The sequence below is a fragment of the Lepisosteus platostomus genome, chromosome 14 (genome assembly GCF_059453375.1).
Source record: "Lepisosteus platostomus isolate fLepPlt1 chromosome 14, fLepPlt1.hap1, whole genome shotgun sequence".
Lineage (NCBI taxonomy): Eukaryota > Metazoa > Chordata > Actinopteri > Semionotiformes > Lepisosteidae > Lepisosteus > Lepisosteus platostomus.
Window position 1 is genome coordinate 21,892,415 of NC_142624.1, and position 27,292 is coordinate 21,919,706.

General features: G+C 40.9%; 2 protein-coding genes across 3 annotated transcripts; one reads left to right on the forward strand and one right to left on the reverse strand.

The window, feature by feature from the left end:
* Window positions 1–171: 171 nt before the first annotated feature.
* Window positions 172–5,223, reverse strand: LOC148648990 (endoribonuclease YbeY-like). 2 transcript variants are annotated; one of them, XM_088605016.1, is made up of 5 exons: window positions 5,160–5,223; window positions 3,564–3,818; window positions 1,497–1,628; window positions 816–884; window positions 172–559 (listed from the first exon to the last, which is right to left on the reverse strand). In XM_088605016.1, exons 2-5 carry the CDS (start codon window positions 3,771–3,773, stop codon window positions 464–466), a joined length of 507 nt encoding a protein of 168 aa, XP_088461142.1. In that variant the 5' UTR covers window positions 3,774–3,818; window positions 5,160–5,223; the 3' UTR covers window positions 172–463. The 2 variants fall into 2 exon arrangements, with proteins under 2 accessions (XP_088461142.1, XP_088461144.1); XM_088605018.1 differs by lacking the exon at window positions 5,160–5,223 and adding an exon at window positions 3,999–4,186.
* mcm3ap (minichromosome maintenance complex component 3 associated protein) lies at window positions 5,204–26,997 on the forward strand. The gene is made up of 29 exons (XM_088605014.1): window positions 5,204–5,326; window positions 5,649–7,542; window positions 8,125–8,348; window positions 8,797–8,878; window positions 8,982–9,126; window positions 9,247–9,449; window positions 10,050–10,189; window positions 10,286–10,483; window positions 10,992–11,260; window positions 11,830–11,992; window positions 12,202–12,362; window positions 13,165–13,409; window positions 13,926–14,203; window positions 15,781–15,881; window positions 16,383–16,514; window positions 16,750–16,863; window positions 16,977–17,129; window positions 18,074–18,271; window positions 18,430–18,498; window positions 18,753–18,887; window positions 19,507–19,660; window positions 20,868–21,147; window positions 21,452–21,549; window positions 21,814–22,204; window positions 22,942–23,205; window positions 23,622–23,751; window positions 24,692–24,880; window positions 25,543–25,690; window positions 26,069–26,997. The coding sequence occupies exons 2-29, from the start codon at window positions 5,853–5,855 to the stop codon at window positions 26,240–26,242; spliced, it is 6,528 nt and encodes a 2,175-aa protein (XP_088461140.1). The 5' UTR covers window positions 5,204–5,326; window positions 5,649–5,852; the 3' UTR covers window positions 26,243–26,997.
* The last annotated feature ends 295 nt before the right edge of the window (window positions 26,998–27,292 follow it).

Below are 27,292 nucleotides of genomic sequence, written 5' to 3' on the forward strand. Positions count from 1 at the left end.
ACATCTTCTTGATTATATATTTGCTTTAATTGGCCATATTCCATTTTTACTCAGAGGCTGATAATATAAAATGAATATTATAATAATAAAAAAGAATATTCTAAGCCACACACCTGCCAAGAAGAAAATGTTATATTAAATGGTGTAGTTGTGTTAAAAGTGACAATGGTATAAAAGATGAAAATGCTCATTTTATTATACAGATTATAATATAGAGAGTTAAAGACATTCACATTTACTGTCCAGGATTGTGTGCCATGCTGCCATCATTTTATAGATGACATTTATGATCAACAATTTATATGTATATCTATGATGATACAAACAGATTTGAATCAAACATTTGAATTCTTGACTGTTAATACTATACAGCAATCAAAACTTTCGTCAGTCAGTAGCCTCTGCAATGCATCCATTTTCTGCATGGAGTCCACTAACGACCGTTGATCATCTTCTCTGCAGTTTATTTTTCTGAATTGTACTCCTTGGTAAGTGGTTCAAGGTGGGAGCCTGTGCGTTTGTTGAACTCATTGAGAATATATGACTCCTTCTGAAACATCTGTATGAATTGAATGCAAGATAATCAACGCATATAATAAAAATATTAGAAATATTTAAACTTGTTATACAACATCAGACTTTTCCAAACTGTATAATCAGTTGTTTACATGTGCATAATTCCAATCGCTCTTCTGAAAGAACCGACATGCAATTCACATTCTCCTAAGCATAGTAGTCCCAAAAACGGACAGGAATGTGCACAAGAATTCAGTGACTCTTTTATATCTGGTTAATCAGTCTCTGAGGTACCATACCTGTTTCCATTCTTCTTCCGTTTCATGCCTGTACCCCAGGAGGTGACAAATCCCATGAGCTGTAACTACCTGTTTACAAAGAACTTGGGTGAAACCTTTGAGCTAAATGAATACATTTAATAAAGTTAAGAATTATATTTAATAACTAAGGAAAATAATGATAAATCCATAAGTATTTTAGCCTACTGATACACAGTGATTGATATTGTCTTTAAAATAACTTTTACTATGCTATATTTATATACTTTAAATATATAAAGAAACTGAAAGGGTTGTTCATCAGGGACTATTGTAGCATTACAAAGATGACTGAATTTAATTTACGGCCTACATTGAAGACAAGAGTTGTTGTTTTTTTTAAAGATATGGGATAGAGTACACATTTAAGTGATGTTCATGTATTTTGGAAAAACGGTATCCCAAAAGTTCTGATTTCTGTTCATTGTGTGTCTAAACCTTTCAACTCATGCAGACCTGTCTTTCTTGGCATGACAGATAAAAAAATAAAAACCGTTTTAGCAAAAAACTTGTGTTGAATTGTCGGGTATTACAGTGCATTACTGATAACCCTCAGGCTGGGTATTTTGTGTAAGCTGAAAGTTTAATTCCTCTTTTTCCTATTGCACAAACCGTTTTCGAGGTGTTTCCAGGTGGATTCCTGAACTTCCCTCTTCTACTTACAGTGAGGGCGCTGTGGAAATCACATCCCTCCTCATCGCACTGTCTCAGCAAATACTCCACCCCCAAAAAGATGTCTCCCAGGTTACATTCATCTCGGTCGAGTCGAGAGGGCAGTTCACCTGCCTTCAGATCCTTCAACCAAAGTGGAATACAAATGACTACAGCTGCAGTACATCGGTATTCTGGATCACATATTCATATCCAGTGGGATTAAAAGCATTTTACATTGATATTTACATGATCACACATGTGAGAGATTAACTGTTAACTGTACATATAGAAAGTGACATTTGAAGAACACATTATCAAGTAGATGGTAGTCCGTCTTTTTAACAAGACCTTGTAATCTATTAAAATACATTCCTAATGTACATAGGCCGAGCATCAAAAAAAAAATTCACAACATTTACATTTTTGTTAAAATTATCTTGTAGTGTAGCAGGTGCGATGAAATGTTCTCAAACAGATGAGACCTACCTAAGAGTTACAAACAAGAGGAGGCCATTCAGTCTTTCTAGCATATTTGGTAGGTAGTAGCCAATTGATCCAAGGATCTGATCCAGATGTTTCTTGAAAGAACCCAAGGATCTATTTAAACAACATGGCTGAGTAATTTTCATACTCCCACAGTACTCTTGATAAAGTACCTCCTGTTCTCAGTTTCTCACTTTCACAGTTTCCACTTGTGTCTGAAGAAGTCCATTGGGTTGAGTACTTTGAATATCTGTATAAAGTACCCTTGCAATCTTCTGTTCATGACTAAACAGGTTTTGTTTCTTCAGTCTGTCAGTATAGAGCATTCCCTTAAGCATGGAATGTTTTTGGTTGCTCTTCTCTACACTGATTTCTATAACTTGGTGACCATAATTGTATACAATATTCTAAATGAGGCCTTGCTAGTGCATTATACAATTTAAAAATATGATTATGACTCAATTTAAATTATATGCTTTTATCTATATATTATGTTTTGTTTGCATTTTAAATTATGGTAAATTCACAGTACTGCATTAACAGAGATGGTGAAGATCACAGGGGTTCACTAAGTCCACTGTCAATGTCTAGCAGCATGTGTGACCACCCACTGTTAAGAAACTATACAAGTCATGTTTGTGTGATGCTTGCTTTGTACCAGGTTGGAGATGCTGTCTTGTGGGATCATTTCCCATCCCTCTCATACAGCCTGGACAAGCATGTGCCACATGTTATAGCACATCCTACATGTGGCCAATGAGGACAAGTTGGTCATCCACAGCTTAATTCTCATGTTGCAAGAAAGCCAGTGATACACAAGCAACAGAGGGCTTGCTGTGTCCATCTGCAATACTGGCTCTCCAGACTGAGCCAGCAAGTGAGGACAATCGCTCAAACCTCTCATTCGTTGAGTTTACTGTGCACAGAAAGCACATCCTTCTGCATGTCTGTGCCACAGTCACCGCTATCCATCAAAATACAGTAGTCTACATAAAAGATGGAGTTGGACTTGGCTCAACTGCAGGTGAGTCCATCTGAGATGTTGCTTCACCATACCAATAACACAAAGGCATCATACTCTTAATAAGAACAGATATTGATTCCATTCAGGGTTTTTGTTTTCTTGATTTTAACCAGATTTGACATACAACAGGTTAAAGCATTATTACATGAGCCCAATTAACTCCCTCACTAAGGAGGTGATTGAGTGCTTATGACACTCAAGTATCACTGGCGAACAATCAATTAATGATACTGAAAAAACATTTAGGTCATATCCAAAATCTGTATTCATACTTTCTAAAAGCATACATGCAAAAAGGATACAATTATAAAATCATATTTAATTGAAGACTTAGACTGGCACCTCAGGTATAAATCTTTTTAAATCCTTTTCTTAAAGCTTTTTTACACTGTAAATACGATTTTAAACGATTTTTGTGTGCTTTTAAAATGCCCAGACTTCACAATAGACAGAATCAATATACTGTATACATGATTCAATACATGGTCACCTGCTTTAAAGAAAATACAACACGAATGTGTTGTCGAAGCATAAAAAAAAACATCGGTGGAAATAAAGAAAACACCTGCCTCATAGAAGGGGAATGAAAGTACGTCAGTTGGCGTGTCTTTATGCCTGTATGTTTTATTGATGTGTTGAATCCTCTGGTTGTCCACGCAGATCAACCCCAGGTCAAACCTCTGTATGCCCAATATCTGCCTCAGTGTTTCCACTTCCCTTCGAAGTTTTGCCCGTCGTATAGGCACCACTCTCTGGAGATTTCTGAGAACAAAACTCATCGCTCACAACAACACGGCGCCAGCTTCAGGACAGGCTTCGCAAATCTACAGTGCAGAAATAAGGCAAGAGAAAATTGATCAGCAGAATCGCATTTTACACCTTAATGCGGAACACTAGACTTCACGCATACAGCTTGACTTGTTTAGCATTTACCTATTTGTTTGTATTTCTAAATCTGAGTTAGGATGATTTTGTTGGTATCTTTCACTTGAGAACAACAGTACCAAGTTTCTTGGCGCCATGTGCCGTTTTTCCCATAACATGTAACAGGTACTCAAAATCCAGACAGATACTCTCAGATTTCAACAAGTATAATACAGTTCTCTGTGCTGAAACCCCTGTGTGGATTTCAGTTAGATTTAACAGCCTGGACAGTTTTGTTTATTTCCGGTTCTGTGCCAGGGGCCAATTAGGAAACCCCATAACACACACATGCAAATCCAAAAATGACAGCGGTAAAATCTCTCGCACCCTATTACAACTAAATTGTTAAATATGAAACTATATTTCTTTTACCATTTTACATTTGGGAATGTATTCTAGTTTACCAGCTTGCCAATCATTGAACTTCGCGTTTCCAAAACAGTACTTGCCGTTGCATACTATCGTTACACTTTAGATTATGAGTGACTTGATATGACAAAGCAGTTAATAACTGATTTGTCATAATAACTAATAACTGAGTTATTAAACCTGTATCTCTGAGACAAATGTGTGTGTGATTAAATGTAAAGAGCTGGGGGGAGCACAACAAAAGCATTAGTCTTAGAAATTTGCCCGTTTTTGTCTTTTCAAAATCTGACAACCCTAATTTAGCTCTCACTTGCTGCAAAGCTTTGAGGAAGGGTTACACAGACGAATTAAAAATCCCAATATAAAATGATCTGGTATCAGGAAAGGTATCAATTATAAATGTACACAGTGCGTGCAGTATGTCAATGCTCATTGCGAGAATTTGCTATTCCCTTCCGAAGGGTTTGCATCGTGCAGTAGTACATTATTCTTTAACAGACATTAACTTTGAATTGCTTCAGATCACTCTGGCGCAATTTCCGATCTCTTCCCTGATGAACTAAACTACCTTAACATTGTCACGTGTCTATCAAGAAAATCTAAAACCTGACCTGTATGTCTTCAAATAATCTACACAAAACGGCAATAAGCATTTTAATCAAAATTTACATAAGATTCATACGTTTAGCTTTCATTACCATGAACAAGTCATAAAGACGCGGTATATTTTAGTCCCGTTTATTTTTTATTTTAAATAGCAAATGTTGAGGTTCTTCACATTTAAAATTACAGTATTTCACACAACCACTAATCTATGGATTTAAACCTGGCTTTTCAAGCTGAATTATTCAATCTGCCAGAAACAGTCATACCTTTTTTAGATCAGGAAACATCCTTGATGCGGTTCTTTTTTTATTAAGGTTGTGTAGCAGTCAGGAGCACAAAAAATGTGACGCAGGGAAATGTTTCCCTCCGGTTTTTTTACAAACACCTAAACGAGATTTCAATTGAAGCAAGAGGAAAAGATAAACAGCAGCACGTAAGTATTTAATGTTGCTGTGTTTTACTTGTATGATTAGGTCATTATAAACTTCTGGAATTATTTTAATTATACATATTTATTTCTATGTACATCAGGGATCGGTGTGTGCGTTTTTTAAGTAGTATATGTTCATAGGAACAGAACAAGACCAAGTACAATGTTGGCAATGACGTTTTATATAATATAAATCGACAAGACGAGCGGGTAAAGACATTTTGTGAGTTGATTGTTCATAACTGCTGTATGAAGTCAAATTAACTTTTTTTAGTATATCGTTTAAAATGAAACTGTCTTCATGATTTTTTATTTTATTTTGCAGGCTTAACGGATGTTATTAATGACCAGATTTTCGGTCAGACAAAGGCCATTTAAAACTGTACTTGACCAATAAATGTTTTTAAAGCTTTATATTCCGGTCTTGCGAGAAAGATGATGAAGCTTGCCCGCCTTCTCTGAAGATAGGGTTACATAAAAAGTTAAGTAACTGTGTTCGCTATTAACGAACCTGGTGCCTGTTTGCAGCATGTTTGGTAGGCAGCAGGGCGGAGCATTTCAGGCTCCTAGCAGTACCAACACCAGTGGAGGCATTTTTCAGTCTTTTGGGCAGGGGAGTGCTGGTGGGGCACCACCGACTGTAGGATATGGGCAGACATCTGCTTTCAACCAGCCAACGCTGTTTGGGCAGCAGTCTGCCTTTGGTCAGACTCCTTCCTTTGGCCAGACATCTGCCGTGGGACAGGGGTCTCTGTTTGATCAAAGCTCCAGGCTGGGGCAGTCTTCCATCTTCTCCCTTTCGGGGGTTCAGGGCCAAAGTCAAGCATTTGGACAGCCTTCACAGAGCAATGCAGGGTTTGGAATACTGCCATCTTATTCCCAGTCAACTGGAGCAGGCCAGACCTCAGCTTTTGGGCAGCCACCTCCCTATGGGCAAACCACAGGACTTGGTCAGCAGTCTGGTCCATCAGCTCAAGCTACCGTGTTTGGGCAGTCTTCGGGTTTTGCACAGTCATCGGGGTTTAGCCAGGCTATGAACATCTCACAGGCCTCTACAGTTCCCACGCCATCATCTGCATTGGGGCAGACACCTGCAATTTCCAGTTTTGGTCAGACTTCTGCCTTTGGGATGCCCAGTGGAACTCTAAGTTCTTCTACAGGCAGTCAGAGCGTCACCTTCACTTCACCTTCCTCCTCTTCGTCCTCTGGTGGACTGTTCGCTTCCACCTCCTCTTCTGTCTTCAAAACCGCTGACACAGGAAGCCGTGGGTTTGCAAACCCTCAATTCACCTTCAAACCGTCGGACACCGCCGTCTTCAAGCCCATCTTCAGTGGCAGCCCCGAACCATCCAACCCCCAGGCTGGGCCGGCCCAAGGATCCTTCAGCACTGTCCAGCCTGTCGCCAGTGTGGGGACCAGTAGTGGCACCAGTTCTGGTTTCTCCCTCCTGAGCGCCAGTTCCGGTGGTGCCTTGGAATTTAGCTTCTCTCAGCCCACAGCAGCCTCCTCCATCAGCAGTAAAAATGTCAGCCTTCCGCAGACAGAGGGTCATCCAAACACAACTAGCAGCAGCTTGGAATTTACTTTCTCTCAGCCCGCAGCCCCTTCCAACAGCATCACTACTGGTGGTGTAGGACTGTCCCAGGCGTCCGACAGCTCAATCAGTGCCTCAGCCTTCAGCTTCTCAGAGAAAGTCCTTGAAGCTCCCGTTTCTGCTACACCCTTGTTTGGAGCTGCTGGATTCGCGCAAGCCTCGGCCTTTGGCGACCAGAGAAAACCGGTAAAACCCGAAGCAGTCGCCAAAAGAGATGAGAAAGACCCCGCCAAAGAGATGCCGGGGGATGCGGCTTTTGCCAGCATAGGGAAAGGAACCAAAAGGAAAGAGGAGCAAGCTGAACAAAAAGGCCAAGGCAAAGCACTCAGGGTGGATGGTTCCGGAAGTGGGAGTGAGAGCCCGTCGCGCTACGCCTGTAAAAAGCCTTTGCGGTCTCGTGGTCCTGGGGGTGGGCTCTTCCGCAGCGCCCTCAGTGGTGTGTTGAAATCCACAGTCCAGCCTGTCAAGAAAGAGATCCCGAGGGAAGAAGAGCCGCAGCCAGGCAAGGCAGAAATAGAGAGGCCTGACACGCAACCGCAAGATACCCACCCCTCTTCCCGAGCCCCAGGGACACCCCCCAGAGGAACCCCCAGAGATGCAGAAGTAAACGAAAAAGCAAAGACAGGTGAGCTTTCTAGAGAACACATCGCCTTACTGCATGATTCTTATCACAAATCGTCAGCTGACCTTCAACCGCTGTATTTCAAAAGACATATTATGAATATCTGTAGCATAATCTGCTCAGAGGTTTTGCCAAGCTGTTCATTAAAAGCTACTAGGCAGATTTCTTAAAGTTGATCGCGAAGATGTGACTGGTGTTGATAAGTGCCGTGAAGAAATTTTGTTTTGTGCCAATATCCAATACAAGTATTTTCTAAGATTTCAGATGAGGGCATGTTTTGTTTAGCAACCGTTTCTGTTCTAGATAGTAACTCAAAAGCACTTATCAGTCTTGGCTGCAGTAACCGTCATCAAGAACACTTTTTAATATGAAAGCAAAATAAAGCTTTAAAAAATACAGGAGGGCAGGGGATGTAAGTTTCACATTTATTCATTCATTTTATCTAATAACAAGTCGGCTTTGAACATCATCTACTGGGGATAATGGATGCCAGTGGCTAGCCTCTGAAGGGATATTTTGTGCTTGGGCCCCACATGGCAGGCAAGCACTGCTGTTTGACTTTGTGTTACCTTGTTGTGCCTTCAGACGCGGGGAGCAAGACTCCAGCCCGGCGAACCCAGCGCAGAGAGAGCAGTGACGGCCTGGCAGGGCTTTCACCTACTGACGCCATATCTATCCAGTGCAAGAACATCCCCCCCCACCTCAACAAGAAGGAAATCCTCGAAAAGCACTTCGGCCGCTTTGGCAAAGTGCTGAAGGTGTACTGCAGACCCAACAAGAGCCTGGCTACAGTGCACTTCCATGATCATGTAAGGAAACACCGTCCGAGGAAGATCATTTGACCACTGCTTTTGTGCCCTTTTTTTCTTTTTGTTACCGTAATCAATTATTTTATTAAATTAATTTATTTTTTTCAATTTTTTCACGATTAGCAAAAAACACTACGCTAAACATGAGAGGAGCATCTTATTGTCCTGAATTACGTAGGATTTTCACTACAGAATGAATTGGAGTTATGCTTCACTGAACTTTAGTTTTTGTTGTGTTTTTTTTTTCCCTTCGGAATTCCTTGGTTAGTATTTTAACTTGCCACCTCCAGAGAACAGACAGGATTCCACATTCGGATGTTTGCGTCCCATGAGATGTAGCATTGCTTGGATTTCTCTAGGTTTGCGCGGTTTCATCGACAGGCATAGAACATCAGCAGCTGGTAACAGCTCACTTCATTCCTCTCATCGCTGCCTTTTTTTTCCCCAGGCATCAGCTGCCAAAGCCAAGAAGAAGGGGAAGTCTCTTAACAGGGAAGAAATTGCAATCTTTTGGCATAGAAAAAAGCCAAGTGAGTCATCTGGCTGTCATGTGATTGTAAATTAAGGGTTGGATACAGGTCATTCGCAGGGTCATGTGAGTTGATCTGTGTTACCGGGCTGTCACCCATGCAGGCCCTGGAGAGAAAGCGGAGATATCCATGATAGGAGATGAAGCCCCAAGAGAGACAGAGTCCAGACACAGTGCTTTCCAGGCCTCTCCCCTCCGTAAGCCTCTCTCTAGATCTCCTATCGTCAGCGGCGGCTCCCTCACCAAAGGGTATGTGATTTCTTTGCCGTGAGCTTGTTTTTTTGCATACCTGTAGCAGGTAATGAACAACAATATTCTATGTTGGCTGTGGTAACGTCTTATAGGGTTTTAAACTGATTCCCATTTTAGGTCTCCAGTCAAGAAGTCTTTGATTGCCAAGACATTGCAGTTTGATACAGAGTCCCAACACGATTCGGGCTCGGAGGGACAAAGTTCCGACCACCTGTCCAGCACTCTGCCTTCCTCCCTCAGCCATCTGATCGGTCAGGTGGCAGAGACGTCAGAGGAGAAGTACAGGCTGTTGGAGCAGAGGGATAAAATTTTGCGACAAGGTAAGGAATCGGCTCAAAACTGTGATCTCGGACTCTGCGGGTTGCAAGTCCTTAAAACAAAGGAGAATTCCATGTGACGCACAGTTTAAAATGAAAGGCACAAGTGCCCTGAAGTGTGGATTTAGCATTTTCTGGTAGCGCAGATTGTTTATAGTGAAGTGCTTTCTAATTACACATATAGGTAATGGATATACTATCACAGGTTTAGCTTAATGCAGCAGAGTTTACAATAGCTTCACCTTAATCCTTCCGTTTTTTTAACTGCTGCATCCAGTTCAGGATCACAGGGAAGCCATAGCCTTCTCAGCAAACAAGGGACGCAAAGCAGAGTACACCCTGGGTGGGACGCCAGTCCGTCACAGAGCACAGACGCACTCATTCGCAGAAGGGCCATAGATAGACCATAGATAGCACCAAGGCCCCAACGCTGTGAGGCAGCAATGCTAACCACTGTGCCATCCATAACATCACATAAAAAACATAGGCCTGATTATGGAGTGGCATCTCAACAGCACACAAGAAAAGCAAAAAATACCCTATTTGGGCTGTAACTCGGAAATAAGAAAATGAACATGTGCTGTTGTGTATAATTTGCTTTAGGCAGGACAAAGAGGACAGAGCTGGACTTGTCCAAGGTGTTTGTGGGCACATGTCCAGACATGTGTCCCGAGAAAGAGCGTTACATGAGGGAGACCCGCAACCAGCTCAGTTCTTTTGAGATCGTTCCTGGAACAGAGTGGGTAGGTCATACTTCTTTTGTAGCACGTGTGCAGTTGCGTTTAAGTTTAGTTCTTCACTATGCCTGACCATCTCTCTCCGGACCTGTCTGTGTGCAGGTAGACCCCACAGCGGCCATTAAGGAGTACAGCAGGTCCTCAGCTGACCAGGAAGAACCTCTTCCCCATGAGCTTCGGCCCTTACCTGTTCTTAGCATGACTATGGACTACCTGGTCACTCAGATCATGGACAAAGGGGAGGGAAACTACCGTGACTGGTATGACTTTGTGTGGAACAGGACACGTGGGATACGCAAGGTAAGTAAACTAGATCAATAAAGGTTCTCAATGTGTATGTTTTTTATACGAAGAGTTTTGTTTGGGAATGCTTTTTGATTTTTCTCATGCATCAGGACAGAATGTTTACTTCATGTAAACATTATTAACCACTTGGAATCAGCGATATAAGCTGGGTTGAAATCTCGTCAGTAAATTGGGGGGTATCCTAACTAGATTGCACACTGCAGACAGACCTTAACAACAGATTTTTTTTAGATAAAAAAATTATTTTGATTTTAACAAGGGACATCAGAACAATAAAAAGATAAGCCAGAAACAATGAAACATGTGTAATCTGTTTCACCCTTCCACAAATCTGTTTTTGACTTCCAAAAGATAACTCTTTTGAAATAACGTCTTTAATTCCCCTTTTTATGTGGTGTATTTATGGAACTCCATCATAGAATTGATGAATGGTTGTCTTGACAGTAGGAATATCAACCGCAATGGCAAAAATGTGACTTCTTGTTATCTTCTTTCCTGCTAGGACATCACCCAGCAGCACTTGTGTGATCCTCTCACGGTGGCCCTGATTGAGAAGTGCACTCGATTCCACATCCACTGTGCACACCACCTGTGTGAGGAGCCCATGATGACCTTTGATGCCAAGATCAACAACGAGAACATGACCAAATGTCTGCAGAGCCTGAAGGAGATGTACCAGGACCTGGCTAACAGGAACGTGTACTGTCCCGGGGAGAAGGAGTTCCGCCAGTACAATGTGCTGCTGAAACTGAACGATGGCGACATTCTAAGGTCGGATTTATGATCTTCGAGCTACTTTTTAGTTTTCATCAGCCATTTAACCTGGAAAAATAACTGTTTTGTAATAACTGTATGTGCATTGTTACTCCAATGGCTATTGCAGTGGCTATGATAACCTTAATTTGTGGTGAAATATTTCCGGTGCTAAGTCTTATTTAAACTCACATTTCTTCTCAAGTAGGTTGAAATTGAAGTCAGGCAATAACAAAGATACCTTATGCAAAGAATTATTCAATTACTCTGAATAAAAGTAAAGAATAATTATTTTGTACTAAAATACATTTTTAGGGTAATGTGTAAACATGGAAATTATTGTGCACCATTTTAAATATCACAGACACTAAATGTCAGCAACAATAGAAAAGCCATAAAAGATGTAAGATTATAGAGAGCTCCATTTTGAAAAGGGGGCTGTGCTTTTATAGTTGTAATTCTAATTAAAGTTGTAATATCACTTATTAATACTATAATGCTAATTGAACAGAATATCACTGGAATCGGAAATGTAAATAATATAATCGTTTTTTATTATATGATTTTAAATACTCTCTTGTTTACAGGGAAGTGCAGCAGTTCCGTCCAGAGATCCGCAACTCCCTGGAGGTGAAGTTTGCGGTGCAGGTGTTTGCAGCTCTCAACAGTAACAACTTTGTCAGGTTCTTCAGGCTGGTTAGAGTGGCCTCCTACCTCAGCAGCTGCATCTTACATCGCTACTTCAACCAGGTCAGTCATACACACAGACAATAGCTCTAGGAGGCGGGCGGAAAAGCGATCTGTTGGTATGTGCTTTGTAGTGTCATAATCATTAGTGGGAGCACAGAAACATTCCAGTTAAAAAAGAAGATTGTACTTTAACTTAGTGCTTTTGTACCCCCAAAATTGCAAAGCTGGGGGAAAGAGAGGAAATGTGGTGTTTGGTTTCTTTTTTACAGATGAGACGTGATGCTCTGAAAGCCTTAAACATCGCCTACACAGTGGGCTCCCAGAGGCCTACTACTTTCCCCATTGAGGACCTGGTGCGGATGCTCATGTTCCGTGATGCTGCAGAGGCCGGGGCCTTTATCATGCACTATGGGCTGAACGTCAGTGAGGGGTGAGTGAGGATCTGCTTCTCTTACCTTTGATTGTGAAAGGGAAAGGCTTGATCTGTCCCCTGATTGGTTCAAAGGTTTATTGCACCATAGCATGTTCTTCCCTTTGTGCACGTACCTCTTGATTTTCCTGTGGTTTTAATTAAATTCATAGAGTAATTCAAGCAGGAAAACACTACCTTGACCATAGGGATATTTTTAAAAGGGCAATTGTTTCCTTTACTATCATAATTTTATAAATAACTCTGTATTTCAGTGCCTCACAATCCTGGTAAGTTCATGAGTTTCAGAACTACCCAAAGGTGTTAGGTGTGTTATCTAAAATATATCAAAAAAGAATATAAAATGTTAAATACATTATCATTCCCATCTGTGCATGATTTATTAAGAAATTAGAGAGAGTGCATAAAGCTCTTGGATGTTGGTACATTAATATAAAAATAATATATTTTAGGTTTTTTTTTAAGCCAAGGACTGAGTGCAGAGAAATTCTAACAAGATCATTTCCAGGCAATAATTAAGTGTGATTAAAAGTCCCGTTGCAATGAAAATTAGCAGTACCACCAGTCAAGTACCAGAACCACTTCTCTTGATGTTACTGATGAGTTAATTAACTCCTTTTCGCAAGTACTGTTTAAAATGTCGTCCTTAAAAGTGTTTCCTTTTAAGTTAATAATATCTGGCAGCTGGACGACTCTGGGGAAAAAAAGTTTCTTAAAGCATTGAAGTCAAAGAATTGAGTTTTGATGTATTTGTAATTTAGCTGATGCAGAATATTAACCCTTGTCCATGCGGTGCTAACAGGATGGTGGAGCTGAGTCGCTCTGCCTTCCAGGAGCCGGTTGATCCCGCACCGATAAAGAGGTCGGTGGACATCATGGCGAAGAGACCTCTGCTGATTGGGGAGGTCATTAATGGAGGCCCCTTGCCCAGCCCACCTCAGCACACCCCACTCTGCAGCTTTGATTCCAGGAACAGATACAGGGGCGACGGGCTCATGATGGAGCCAGCTCCCACTCTTCACAAGGGCGGCCCTCTGGGTGCGGCGGGTATGCATCACCGTTTCCTCACGATACAGCATGACTGCAGTGCAGTTGAATCGTTACAGTACTTTATAGTACTTTGAATTATGAATCGGAGCAGAATATTCTGGGTTATGAATCTATCTGAAATATATATGGACCTATGACTTTGATATTCATGATTTTAAGTAACCTTATTACTTAATGGTTTCCAGTTTTTCATGCTTAAAAAATTTAATATTTTACACAAAGGTGAAGCACAGAGAATAAATAACCTGTAAATCAAGAGTCTCCAACCCTGGTCCTGGTGAGGCCCAATCCTGTTTTCCTTGTAGGTCAATTTTAATTATGTTTATCACCAAGATTAATTTTTGTTCCACCTGTTTAATTGATAATAGTTAAATTGTTCCTGCCCTTTATAAATGAATGATTTAAAGACTAGCTGTGAAAGCAGGACAGAGGATCTCCAGGACCCCTGCTCTAAGTGAATAGCACACATGCACACATGAGAAATAAATAATTTATAACCGTGTTTGTCTACAGTTCCAGCTGAACCAATGAAACAAGACCTGAAGCCTTTAATGGAGCTCAGACCCTTGATGGACCTTGACGTAAAGTCTCTAATGAAACCCAAGCTCCAGGGCGAGTCCAGATTTTTTGAAGAACCCAAAGCTGTAATGGAAATGAAGCCAAAGGAGGCGGAACGGGTCGGGTCTGCTTCTGTCCTTGGAGCTGAGCCACTTTTTCAACAGATTGTACAGCCAGAACCCACCCGGCCCCCATCTCCCCCTCCCAAGCCACAGCCTGTGTACAAAGATCAGGTGAGCCTGTCTGACCACTGGGGAAATTTTAACACCTCACACCTCACACTGTACGTTATGTTACAGTGAAACCAGAGTCGCTGTTCTGTTGGAACCCAGCACATGTGTTTTGAGTGGGATGTGTAGGTCAGGAATTGTGAATTTTGTTTTAACTGGAGTGCCCAAGGTTAGCGTTTTTTAATATATACATCATTACGTGCCAGGGATGTCTATGATTCATTGAGGATGTAAAAGATGATGCAGGAGCTAACACTGCCCCTTCTATAAAAACAATATTTATATTATTTTTTTCTAATTGATTGTCAGAAGCCAACAATGGACAATAAGAACAAAAAAGAACATTACGTTAACAAATTTATTATCTTAATTATATACAGTGGGACACCATCACAAAGCACTTCACAGTACTACAGCATTATAAAATGTATGGTTTTAATCTTGTGTTGCTTAACTGTAATAAAATACATAAATCATACTTTATCAATGTTAGTCTTTAGAATCGTATTGCTGCACTACATGAAAAGAAATGTACAATGCATAATTCAGGCAGTTTAACACTTTGGCACACTACATCAGTAAGTCTTTGTAATAGCTTTATTTTGTTTGTAGTTGTACGCTCTGGCAGCCTTTAGCAATGTCATTTTTCAGCTTTGCTCTATTTAATACTTTAAACATCTAATGCTTTTTCAATTTAATTGAATAACTTTATAAAAGGCTGCAAGCAGAAAATGGATGGAATCTAGCTTCCTCTAAAAAGGTATTTTTAAAGACGTTTGTTTTTTAGAGAATGTACAGAGTGTATCAGTCTTATGTTGCATCACCAGTGACATCTGTAGAGTCTTTACAGTCTCACTGCACATTCTGATTATATAATTCAATTTTAGGAGTCCAGTGGGAAAGCAAAGAATGAATGATTGTGAGCATTTATTAGTACAGGTGGTAAAGGTTGCCAAAAATGCCATTGGCGTTGGTCTCAACTATCCCATCCACCTGCTGACACCTTCATAGCTGGGCCATGATTATCAGACAGATTTAATTTGACAGCTTTCTAAAATGCCATACACCTCTGACAGGAGGAAACATTTCCTTCAGATAGCTCCTGCTGGGCATGCCAACAGATTTGATTTACAATGCTACAGGTTTGTCATCATATCTAGAGTATTGAGCAGAAAAACGCCATTTCATTTACAGAAGACTCTTGACCCAACTGAATGGCCTCTTTTTTTACTAAACATATCAATTTTACATGTTGGAAGATAGATTGAAGCTGGTATCTCAAAGACATCTAAACATTTTAGTTTCATTCATTTATTTATTTCATGCCAAACATACCATTCTTTCGCATTGAAATGAATTATTTAGGCGACATTACATGATTAAACAGTGTTTTCATTCCCTTATTTTACAATCCTCTCTCATCTTTCTCATTGCTTTAAACGTGTGCAGGATGACACAATAGGTCTGCTTCTAGAAAGACTGTAAAATGCATACACCGGTTACTTGCTAGGTCACAGACTGCTGGAATTAAACTCCATCTCACGCACATCTTTTATCAAACTTTCTAATCTTTTTTCCAGGATATTATGGAAGAAGTTGAGTCTCTGGTTGAGGATGTTTTGAAAGCCGAGTGTAGAGAACTGGCCAAAGCAGGGGCTGACTATATGTCTGCGGCACTGAGGTAAGACTTCAGCTCAGGGTTGAGGAGCATACTGGTGATTAGTCCCTTTGCATGTGTTACCATTCCGTACGGGCTCGTGCCATCTGCCGCCCGTTTCGTCCTGCAACACCTGGGGCGCCAAACCGGGTCTCCGTCATAACGCAACAGGGAACCAGCCGCATGAGCTAAAGGAGATCTCCCCCAGCCTAGGCAGCTGAGGTCCCTGCTACGTGCAGGGAGGGCGATGACGTCACTGTATCTGAACTAGCTCCGATACACGTGTTGGACTTCAATTTAACAGCGCTCATCTTTTAAAGCGAGTCCTGTACCCGCAACCCCAAAATCTGTGATCCTTCAGGATTGAAAATACTATATGAGTGCTGTGATTATTTTGCTCTTTGCTTAGATGATCAGGCAGGAATGGTAAAATCCCACTTACTCTGCATATTAATAATAAGATTTTTACAGTTATGGTTGGCACAATGTGAGCAGGTTGTTAGTGCCGCCTTCTTCTGATTGCAGCGTCTCTGACGGTCAAGTGGGAGCTGTGGTGAATGAAGTGGTGGAGCAGATGCTGAAGGAGGTGTGCATCGGTGAGATCACAGCCGAGAAGGAGAGAATCGCAGAAGAAAAGCGCAGGATTGAAGAAGCCAGGTCCTCAGAACTTTGTAACTTGCTTTTGTCTTCTCGATAAAAGACAGATTAAAACCTAGGCTATCATCACTTGTAATACAGCTGGAACCAGTTCTACTGGAGTTGTTTATAATGGACAGCTTTGGTTTAGAAAATCTGGGTTTGAACAGGGTGGTTTTGAACATCTAACGAATCCTGGTAGCCCTGTGTATTTTCTGTTGGTTTTTAATGAATGCTTCTGTATTGTGTCTCACAGACGAAAGCAGGAACATGAGATGTTGATTGCCCAAGTCAGCAAAGCCCTGTGCGAGGAGATTACAAAGGAGGTCCTGAAAGAGTGCATTGAAGCCACTGCTGCTTGTGAGATTAAGTAAGTCTTTTAGGAATATGAGAGAAACACAAGGAAGCAACAGATAAAATGGTTGAGAAATAAGAGGGAATGTAGATAAGTGTGGATTTTTAAAGTCTTTTTTTGGTTTACAGGCAAGCTTTGGAGGAGAAAGCTGCTTGTGTTGCTCGCTGCTCTGAGGATGCATGTAATACTCTAATAGAGGAGACACTGGAGAGTGAAATTTCCAAACTTGCCAATGACATCCTGACTGCGGAGGTGCAGCGCTTCCGCAAGTTTGTGAAAAGGTAAGAAAAAACGCACTTCATCAGGATTCCCTTTCTCTGGATCAGAATTCCAGCCTCTTGCAATCAGTTTACAAGCTGCCAATTCCTGAAATCATTGCCTTGCTTTAGTGGCTATCAGTACGCATAAGAATCTTTCACAAATGCACAGCAAAGTTTGCCTGCTGAGTTGTGAAATGTGGTATATTAGTACTGTTAGACTCTTTTCTCAGTAAACCACATGACTAGTGAATCAAGCTAGCAATTTCTTTATTGCAATAAAGAAAGGAGGACAGACGTAAGTTAACAGGTTAACTTTGTCTCTCACTCACTTTCCTAAGGACTGCAACAGGCTTTTATTCTTGAAGATGAGCAAACTTTTCCATACAAAAACATACATTCATGGTTGGTCAGAAGCAGTTTGTTACCATATAAGGTGTAATCAAGGTAATAAAATTAGGCAGTTAGGTCACCCTTGGGCAACTAACCAAGACCATATTCAGCTAAGACCCCTGTTCCCTTTCATGTTGCTAAATCATGCGAAGGATACATGGGTTACACCTCCACTCAAGAGACCTTGAAGAAACAGGCCAGCTGGGAATGCACGAAGTAGTGAAACAGTTCTTGAGCGCCTAGTAGTTAACTCCTAACAGGCATAGGTTCTTCGGTGTAGAAATATTAAAATATTTTGTACTAGAATATATATAAATAGGGATAGATTTAAAAAGATGTTTGCTTTATATTGCTCTTCTAGTGTCTTATATATGAGTAAGGGTGTTTTAAAACACGGGTAACTGCAATGTTAAACTTCTTGAATTATCATTGCCTATAGCCAGTTTTTTCAATGTGTGCAAGCATTCAGGATTTACATTGTAGTCCACCTACATTGCCAGAAAGTTCATTGTGGTCAGTTGGTTTCTGTGGGTCAAGTGCATCCAGTGCTCTGAGCTCTGTGGCGTGTGTGACAGGTGGCGGGATGTGGTGGCCGTGCGCAGGCAGCTGAAGAGGCAGATGCGAGCGTTCCCTGCAGCGCCATGCTGTGTGGACCCACGCTTCAAGCTGAAGGCTCTGGCGCCCAGTGCCCCCTCTCCCCCCAGCCTGGACCTTCTAGCCCGAAGTGTGGTCAACCTGGGGAATGCTGGGAATGTTGCTGTGTCCTGTACAAGGTACCAGGCCTTCTTACTTCTCCTTCATTGTCTTGTGCAATAATAATAGTAATAATAATAATTCCTCACACCATCTTTTGTACTTTAGTGGCTCCCATAATATAACATTTTCAGTGCATCTGGAAAGCATCAACATTAATGTACCTTTCCGGTTCCAGATTGTTGCAAATGAGAAATGCGGCACTCCATCAGATGAAGGTGCATTATTTTTATCGGCAGTTACTGAGGTAAGGAATTCCTGTTCTATCCCATCTTCAGTTATTAAAAATAGTGGAATAATTCTAACTATGATTGAAAGGGGCTGCTATAAAATGAGTCCGTATCTGAGGCTTCTGTTTATAATGCAGACCCTGTCAAAATAGTTTTTCTGTCATTCTTGTAGTTAATCCTTTAATTTATATAATTCCTCACTGTACCAGTAGTTAGCGAGTGATACATTTAAGCTTTTTCTTTTGTAATGTTTATGTCGATGTTTCCTCAGTGAATCAGCATGGACCCCACTAGACCTGCCTAGCTTGGTGGCAGAAAGCTTTCCAAGCCCTGCAAACAGAATCTACTGGAAGGCAGCCCTCCTGTTGCCTAGCAACGAAGAGTGTGAAATGAGTGTCACTAACAGGTGAATGAATAGTGATAATGGAGACTAGGTCTCTCAAAAGAACATCAACTTACACTGTTCTTCAAGTTTTCTCTTGTCTAATACAAAAGTTTCATTTTAGTATTGGATCTGTGAAACCCTAGATGTTTGCATGAAGTGGGAAAATGTTGACATAAAGGGAAGCTTTTCTAACTATTGGGTTCTGTTCTTGGAAAAACCCAACATTTTAAAAACATAATATGCCTTTCGAGTAAAAAAGGGGATTAAGGAGAACCATTACTTAACTACCATAAATGTGTTGAGTACATAAATAAGTATATGTAACAAAAATACTATATAGATACCGTACCCCCTACTAGTATAAAATTATTATACAGTAACATAAGCCACTAGCAGTACCAGCTCTAACTGTCCACACCTTCGTTCTTCTTTATTGTTCTAATGGTGTCGTCATTAACTCCAATGAGTTTCAGCAGAAAAGCAGCAATTTCACCATTTGAAAGGCTATCGGCCACCTCCTTTTTTTCCCAAGAACCTTACATGTCTTGCTTTTTTGTTTTTTTCTAGAACTGGTTACTGACACAGGTTACACTAACAAACCAGACATCTAATAATTTTTTCATTTTCTCTCATTGTATAGTATTTTAACAGATTGGCTAAAAGCAAAGTTTGGTGGACGTGAAAACTCAGAAAACATGGAGCAAAACCAAAATGATAAAATACAGACTCTTTCCATCTGTAATGGGTTAAGAAACCATGGAGACAAGTCTCAGAATGTTCATGTATGCATTAAGGTATGTAATAACCTGAAATAAATTAAATTACAGTATAAAAAGCTTATTAAGTCATGGATGCAAGAATATTGCACAGATGCCATCTTTTTACAGATGGGCAAAATGGATGAACTTCTTTGCTTGAGCAATGCTACCTGCTTTGTGCTAAGAAAATATTTTGGCCTCTGGAAATACTCTGCTCAGTACATATTGCTGTTAATTAATTCCTGTAACCCTGTATTGTTGAGTGTTTTAGTTTGTCTACTGTACATTTAATGTACATCAATTTGTTTTGCGCTAATTGCACTTTTCTATTTGAGGCCTATTTTGAAATCTGTTTTCAATTCTGAAACTGTCAAGTGGGATTTGTAGTTGTAATCAAGCTTGTACTAATTAGTGAGTTTCAGAATTGTCTTCATTCACATGTGTAGTTGTAATCTGGCGATCTGGACAAGCACTCACTATTTGGGGGCGTCTGATACATTGTCGTTCCCACCCATTTTTCCAGGAAAGTTTTGAAATCAAGTCCTGAATAAAGAAGAAAACATCTAAAGAACCAAATGTATAGTTAGTGGCACCATTTAGAACTAGTGATTAAGGGTCTTGCCAGAATGAATACAAGTAGACATAGGGCATTCTTTTTTTAACAGGTATTTTTATTGTTTTTTAAACTACCAAAAATACATGCTGCATAAGTTACACTTTAAAGTAACGTTACAGAATATGTCAGTTGTTTGGTACAGTGTGTTAGCTGAGAGTAATTAATGAAACAGAAAAATGCAGAATTTCCAGTCCCCTTCCTATGTCCCTCCCAAATCTTCCCTTACAATAAAAGAGTAAAACGTCTACTTTAAAAGAGAGACAGAGAGCATAAAAATATTAAGTATACTAACAGTGTCTAGGAAGCAAAAGAAAAGTGGGTGGCCAGGTCAAACAGCTGTCAATCTAAGTAGCCAAATGATGACAGATAAAGGTCTAAGAGTTTTCACATTCTATCCTGCTACATCCACAGACATGTTTAAATATTGCTTTCGTTGGTGTAGTATGCCATTGTCTGAAATATTCTTATCTTTCAGCCAGTCCTTGATAAATAGTGTATTTTCAATTTGAAAGGAATCTTGCATTCCAGCTCCGAACTTTGTTCCCCTTGTTATAAAAGGCCTCTTCTTTGCAGTGCCCTGTATTTGGATGTCTTTGCTAATGGGCACACGTGTGTGGTACATTACAGGTAACTCATGGACCTCTGAGCTTAGCGGGGATGTCTCAGATGGAGAGGCAGAAAGATGTCCTGGGCACCAGTGCCCTGCTGTTGTTGTTGCCATCCTTGCCTGGATCTGGAGGCTGCTCAGCCACCGAGGAGAAAGAGGAATTGGACGTTTGCCTGCTCTCTGCGCTGTTGCAGCTGAAACAGATACAACAGGTCTATTCCTGGCAGTCTGCACTGCCCCTAGTGGTGGTGGTGCCCAAGCACGCAGAGCAGCCAACCTGTGAAGAGAAGCTGGAGGAAGGTACAGCAATTACATAAGATTTATCTTATGCCAATTAATAGACATCTGTACATTTTCTTGTACATGAAATAGGTCTTAATTTGTCAGCAGTTTGCACAAATTATAGTAATGCTTTTAAATTGTATAACAGTTAAAGGAAAAACATTAATCTTTTGCAAGTATGAATGGAATTCAAAGAACTTGCTGTGAAATACCTATATGTAAAATATCAATGTAATATTATCCATTTTAAAATGAAGACTGTTAGTATAACTGCTTTAAGGAATGAGTTTCAGAACTCATACCTTCATTTTCTCTTTTTAAGGTCTAATGCTGCAGGCTTTGGTTGAAGAGAATTTAATTTCAGAATATATATTTGTTCATGTCCCGCATTCAACCAATGATTTACAAGGCTCTCAACAGGTAAATGTCTACAATTTTTCTCTGCTTATTAAAGAGAACATTTCATAGGTGTTGTATTAAATGCTAAAGTACAGACAATCGTAAAGAAGTGTTGACAGTCTCATACATCCATAACCATTCTTCATGTTCTGTAATTCTTTTGTGAAATAAATTTGAAGATTCAGGAACTGCTTGGCAATACATAATATTGAATTCATGTCAGTTAAAAATCAGAGTCATTCTCTGCATTTGCCCTTTTTAGTGCTTTGTCCACTCTCTTTCCAGATCCACCAGGCAGTGAAGTGGCTAGTCTCCCGCTCTCCGGCAGCCCCTGACCTGAGCTTTCAGACACTGGTACAGTTTGTAGAGGATGGCTTGTGTCGGGAATTCAGCACAAGGTTTTACCATGATAAGACAGAGAGACAGGCTTCGGGACTGCCCTGCCAAGAGCCAGCCCCCATTATTGAACTATACAACAGCGTGCTGCGCTTCCTGGCAGGCCTGGTGTCCTCAGAACAGCTCTCCAGGCTATCTTGGCCTGTGGCAGAATTTTCTGTGCCACGCCCCCAGAACCTGCTTCCTCACCTGGAGTGGAACTCACCCGAGCACCTGGCCTGGCTGAACAGAGCCATCCTCACCTTGCAGATACCTGACTGGGATCTGCCTGCACAACATGGTATGCAGAGGTTAAAAACACGGTTTCGAAATGTAGTGTCAGATTCTCTTTGCTTTCAGGACTTATATGGTTTACAAATCTTATGGTTTACATTCAAATCTTATGGTTTACAAATCCTATATATGGTTTTCAGATCTTATATGGTTTACGAAAAAATATTTCCCATTGAACAGACTTGACCATAGTTGGTTCTGTGAAGTACTTAGGAAATACTCTCTATGGCTCACCTGTGATCATAGGAACATAGAAACCTCTTTCAAGTTTCCACCAAAATTGACCAAACTTTATAAATCTGCAAGTGGAAAACGGCAAACCCAGAATAGCAGTAACCCTTCCAAGAGAATAAATTTGACGTTAAAACAAAGGCATTTCCTAAGAACCATTAGTGTTGAGCAGAGAGGATAGAACTATTGTTTAAAAATTAATTTTGTGGTTTCATTTGATTTATAATGTGTCAGATAGAGTTTAGGCTTTTCAAAATTATAATCGGAAAAAATCTGTATATTCCACAGAACCTTTGGTAATTCATGTAGTGTACCCATAAAATACACTGATCTTTAGCACTAATCTTCATTCATTCAGTATTCATTCAAGTTATTCTAGATCCACTGCTAAGTGGCATCTCTAAAACTAGTCAATAGACTTCCTTGTTAGTTTCAGTTTTATATTGTTTTGTAGTAGAAGCGCTAGACCTTCTCTCCTACAAGCTGAATGACTTTGTGCTTGTTGTGCCGTAGCCTCCTGGCCTGGACTTTGTGCTCGGATCTTCCAGTTCGTGGCCCAGATTCCTTTCTCTCGCCACTCCCATCCCCTTCTCGTGTCCAAAGTGGGACACCTCCTGAAGAGAGTTCACTCCGAGTGGATGCGAGGGGCCACGTCAGCCCAGGAGGAGGAGGAAGCTGGGCCTGCTTTCCACCAGGTGCCCTGGGATGAGATTGTTGCCTTGTGCATTGACCACCGCCTGAAGGACTGGAAGCCCCCAGAATCACCTGTAACTAAAGGTAGGATTGTCATTACAGAACCCTGCAGCAGGACTTTCAAATGTGTGTATGGAGAATGTAGAAAAGGGGTGAAGTTTAATATAAATCAGTTCATTCGTTTCTTTACTGTGATCCAGTGAGTAAAAAACATTTGAACTGTTTGCTGTAGATTAAATTTAGTGGAACTTGATGGGAGACTATTCTGGCCAAATATCTTTTTTTATTGTTAGATTTATAATTTAACAAGAAATAAAATGAGCTGTATAAATGGAAATGTTAAAATTTCACTTGTGGAGTCTCCTATCATGGACGGTAGGTATAAAATGGTCCTTGAGCATGAATTGTAAGCAGACTGTCTGCCATGAACTGAAATGTTTGTGTACAAATATGTTATTTGTAGCTGTTTAATCTCCAAGCGCTTGGCGTTAACGTTTCAGATGCAATTACGGATGATGGGGAGATTTTAGTGTACTTTGTTAAAGAGGATCTGAAGAAATACGAGCCCCCTTCCAGCTGGCTTCGGGCTGTGAGAAAAACCCACAAGGACAAGCAGCAAGAGTCATTTGGGTAAGCCAGCCCCAATGTGCTTGTGAACTGCTAGAAACACGGAGAACCATCAGCTCCGTGGTTTTCGTTACGTTACCTTACCTACTCTTGTTTTGCTGAATCTGTGAAAGTGACATTTTATGGTAGTTTAAATCTGAAAAACTGTTTTTACCAAAGTATAAACAGAATTTAAAACGTGTCCTGTAAAAATCACTAAGAGCATAACTATGAAAGTCACTAAGAGATATAACAGACATTGATATTTCCAAAGTTTTCGGGAGAGACCTTTAGGAGTTTGTAGTGTACTTTGGAGTTTGATTTTTATTTTCTTTTGTTGAATGCTGTAATAGTGGATTTCTTTGTGTGGCTAAATTGCATCATTAACTCAACACTTCAGATCATAGTATCTTATATCTGGATTCAGTGCTTAGCCTTTGTGGTTAATTAGGAGACATATGAAAATATGGGCGGCATGGTGGCACAGTGGTTGCTGCCATGCTGTGCCAGGGCTCTGAGTTCAATTCCAGACCTGGGGTGCTGTCTGCGTGGAGTTTGAAACTTCTGCCCATGTTCACATGGGTTTCCTCCTGGTGTTCTGGTTTTCTCTGTGTCTGTGTACTTATTGCTGGCTGGGATAGGCTCCAACTCCCCCCTGACACTGAATTGAAAGAAGTGGTTAGAAAATGGATGAATATATTTTAATTTTTGTTCCTTTCCAGATTCTTAAAACTTATTTTTTTACAGTAGGTTCCTTTTTAGTCTGCCCTCCAAGGAGCAGCGCATCATGTACCTTCAGTTCAATGTTTTGTCTCACAAGGCGTGCTCAAAGCCGAAAAGAAACAGGATTCACAAAGGTTTGAAAGGGATCGTCGCAGAAGAGCCCACTCAGCTGGCCCAGCTGGAAAGAGTGCCGCTGTATGCAGACTGACTTGCTCATGCGTTGCTGTGTTTCCTGTTGCAGATTTAAGTTAAGTCCAGCCAGAGTCAGCACCCCGCAGCTGCTGCACTCCAGGCAGAGGTTGTTTGACAGCCCTGTGGAAAAGCCAGGTCACGCCACTGTCGCCGACATCACCCACACCCCTTCCCCTCGGGAGCTGCTGCCACACCGCCTCCTCAGCAGCCTGGAGGCCGAGAGGGCCCAGAGCCAGAGGTCAGCCTTCGCTTTTCACAGGGGAGGGGACAAAACGGGAGCAGAGCATTCGGCCCCTCGAGCGCATTCGCTCTTTAGCAGCTAATTGTTCCAAGGATCTCATCCAGCCATTCCTTGACGGAATTTTCCTGGGGCATGTTGTTGACACTGGTCAGCCCTTTTATACAACACACCTCTCCCCACACTCTCTCCGTCTTATACTGCTTGTTTGGAATATGAAAATAGTGAGGCTCCACTGCCTTCACCCAAGGTGCTTACAAACACAAGACCACATGTAAAATCAGAGTCACATTCATATTCTCCCTGCTTACTTTTAGTCACTTACTAAAAGGCTTTGAAAATAGTGCTAGAACTATGCAAAATGAAAAAAATATTGTGGTGAGTTACAAGAAGTAATTAAGAATTAAGAATTGCTTATACTTAAATAGCACTTTTCTGGATACTCCACTCAAAGTGCTTTACCGGTAACAGGGACTCCCCTCCACCACCACCACTAATGTGCAGCATCCACCTGTAATTCCTTTGGGATGGAGGGGTCCATTATATCATATATTAATTCAGAGAGACTAAATGTTTACATAGCATCGCAGATCTGTTCTTCTGGTGTCGTGCTGCTCCAGAGGGCTGATGTTTCCTGACAGTACGAACTGCTTGTTCTCCAGGTTTGAGGAGCAGCTGCAGCAGTGGCTGGAGGTGGACCCCCTGGATTCCTTTTCAATGCCTCTCTTCATGCCTTCAACACTCATCTCAGTGCCTGAGATCATGGCAGCCTCCCAGAGGGCTTTTCCTGCTTCTGCTGCAGTTTCACTGGTACGGCGCTGCTTACAAGAGCTCTTTACTCAGAGCACACTGAGCACTTACAGAGTCCAGTAAAGTGGCTGTAAAGAGAATGTAATCACAAACTTCCCATAGCTCAGTGAAGCTAAGGAGAAAATGATCTCTGTTTTCTGATATAAGAACTCCTAGAACTTTTTTAGAAATATTTTGTTTTATTAAGCAGCATCATGAATAACGATGACAATTTTGCATTCCCAAAGAAAAACACAATCAGGGAGCAAGGTACTGGAAGATAAACTGTAACCTAAAATGTATTCCCAAACAATAACTTTGAAATACTCACAATGTTTCCAGTGCAGCTGTGTCACCTTGTTGGTTTAAACTCCATGTAACAAGCTCCTCTTTCTCTAGAGCATGGAAGCTGGGGTCCCTGGAGAGAAATGGGACCGTAGCAGGCAGAGAGGCTGTCCGGTGTCAATGGAGGAGCGTCTGCAGGATCTGGACAGACAGATCCGAGCCAGCAAAGAGGAGGAACTGGCCTGCGAGTTGCAGCTGAGCAGCCTGCTGGACATTGTGGAGGACTGAGAGAACTGGCCATGCCCCCCACCCGCAGGGTCTGCACTACCTTTAGTCTAGCGATTGTGCAGGACTGAGAGCCCCCCGCGTTTAAGGGCTTCCAAAACAAAATCCCTTTCTGTTCCTAAGCGCCCGATAAGTAAATAACCGAAAAGACACTAAAGCACCCTGTGTCTAAATCGAATGTGATCACTGTCACCCAGTATAGCCAAAAGCATGTCATACCTGCTCTTGAATTGCCGAATCTGTGGAAGTGACATTTTATGGTAATTTAAATCTGGAAAACTTGCTCTTACGGAAGTATAAACAGAATTGAAAAGACATAAATCAATGTAAAAATCAAAATCTACATGGAGTGTTTATTACAGATCAGTGTGTTGTACCTTGAGATTGAAACGTGGAAAGATACTCTCTAAAATGTATATACTGTACTTATGTTGTCTCGTTTAAGATAAAAAATCACCTTGGGATATCTCCATTTGAGGAACAGTTTGAAATGCTTATGATATTTTTAATGTATTTGATAAAGAATTGTAGATAGCCATTTTGGAAAACTGGGAGGTAAATTCACATACTAGCTGGCTGAAGTATTTTTATGTCTTAAAGAGTTACAGATAAACGTGCTTTCTTAAGTATTTTCTTTCTGTTAATAGTTTATTATAGTATGTTGTGTAGGAATTTCGAATTACTGTAATAACTAAATGTCAAAAATCATATTATGTTCTGCATATTCAGTAATAAAGTGGAAACTTGTTGTTTTTTTACACTGGTGAGTTGTTTTGTTAAAAATTGTACTTAATACCAATAGAGTGCATTATCACTGCAGGATGAAGACCTGAGATTATTTCACGAATGTAAATCTTAATCGTCATCCACCCTGTTACTACAAACCTCTGTCCTGGAATTGGGGCAAATGCTATGAGCTTAAACAGAAGATGCGTACAACGTTCAGAAGTTTGCCATTTGTAGTTGAGATCAAATCTAAACTGTTGAAGGAGTGACAACCTCCACATCCCCACCTCTTTAGAGCATGATTGGCCAGTTGCCTGTCTGCTCATG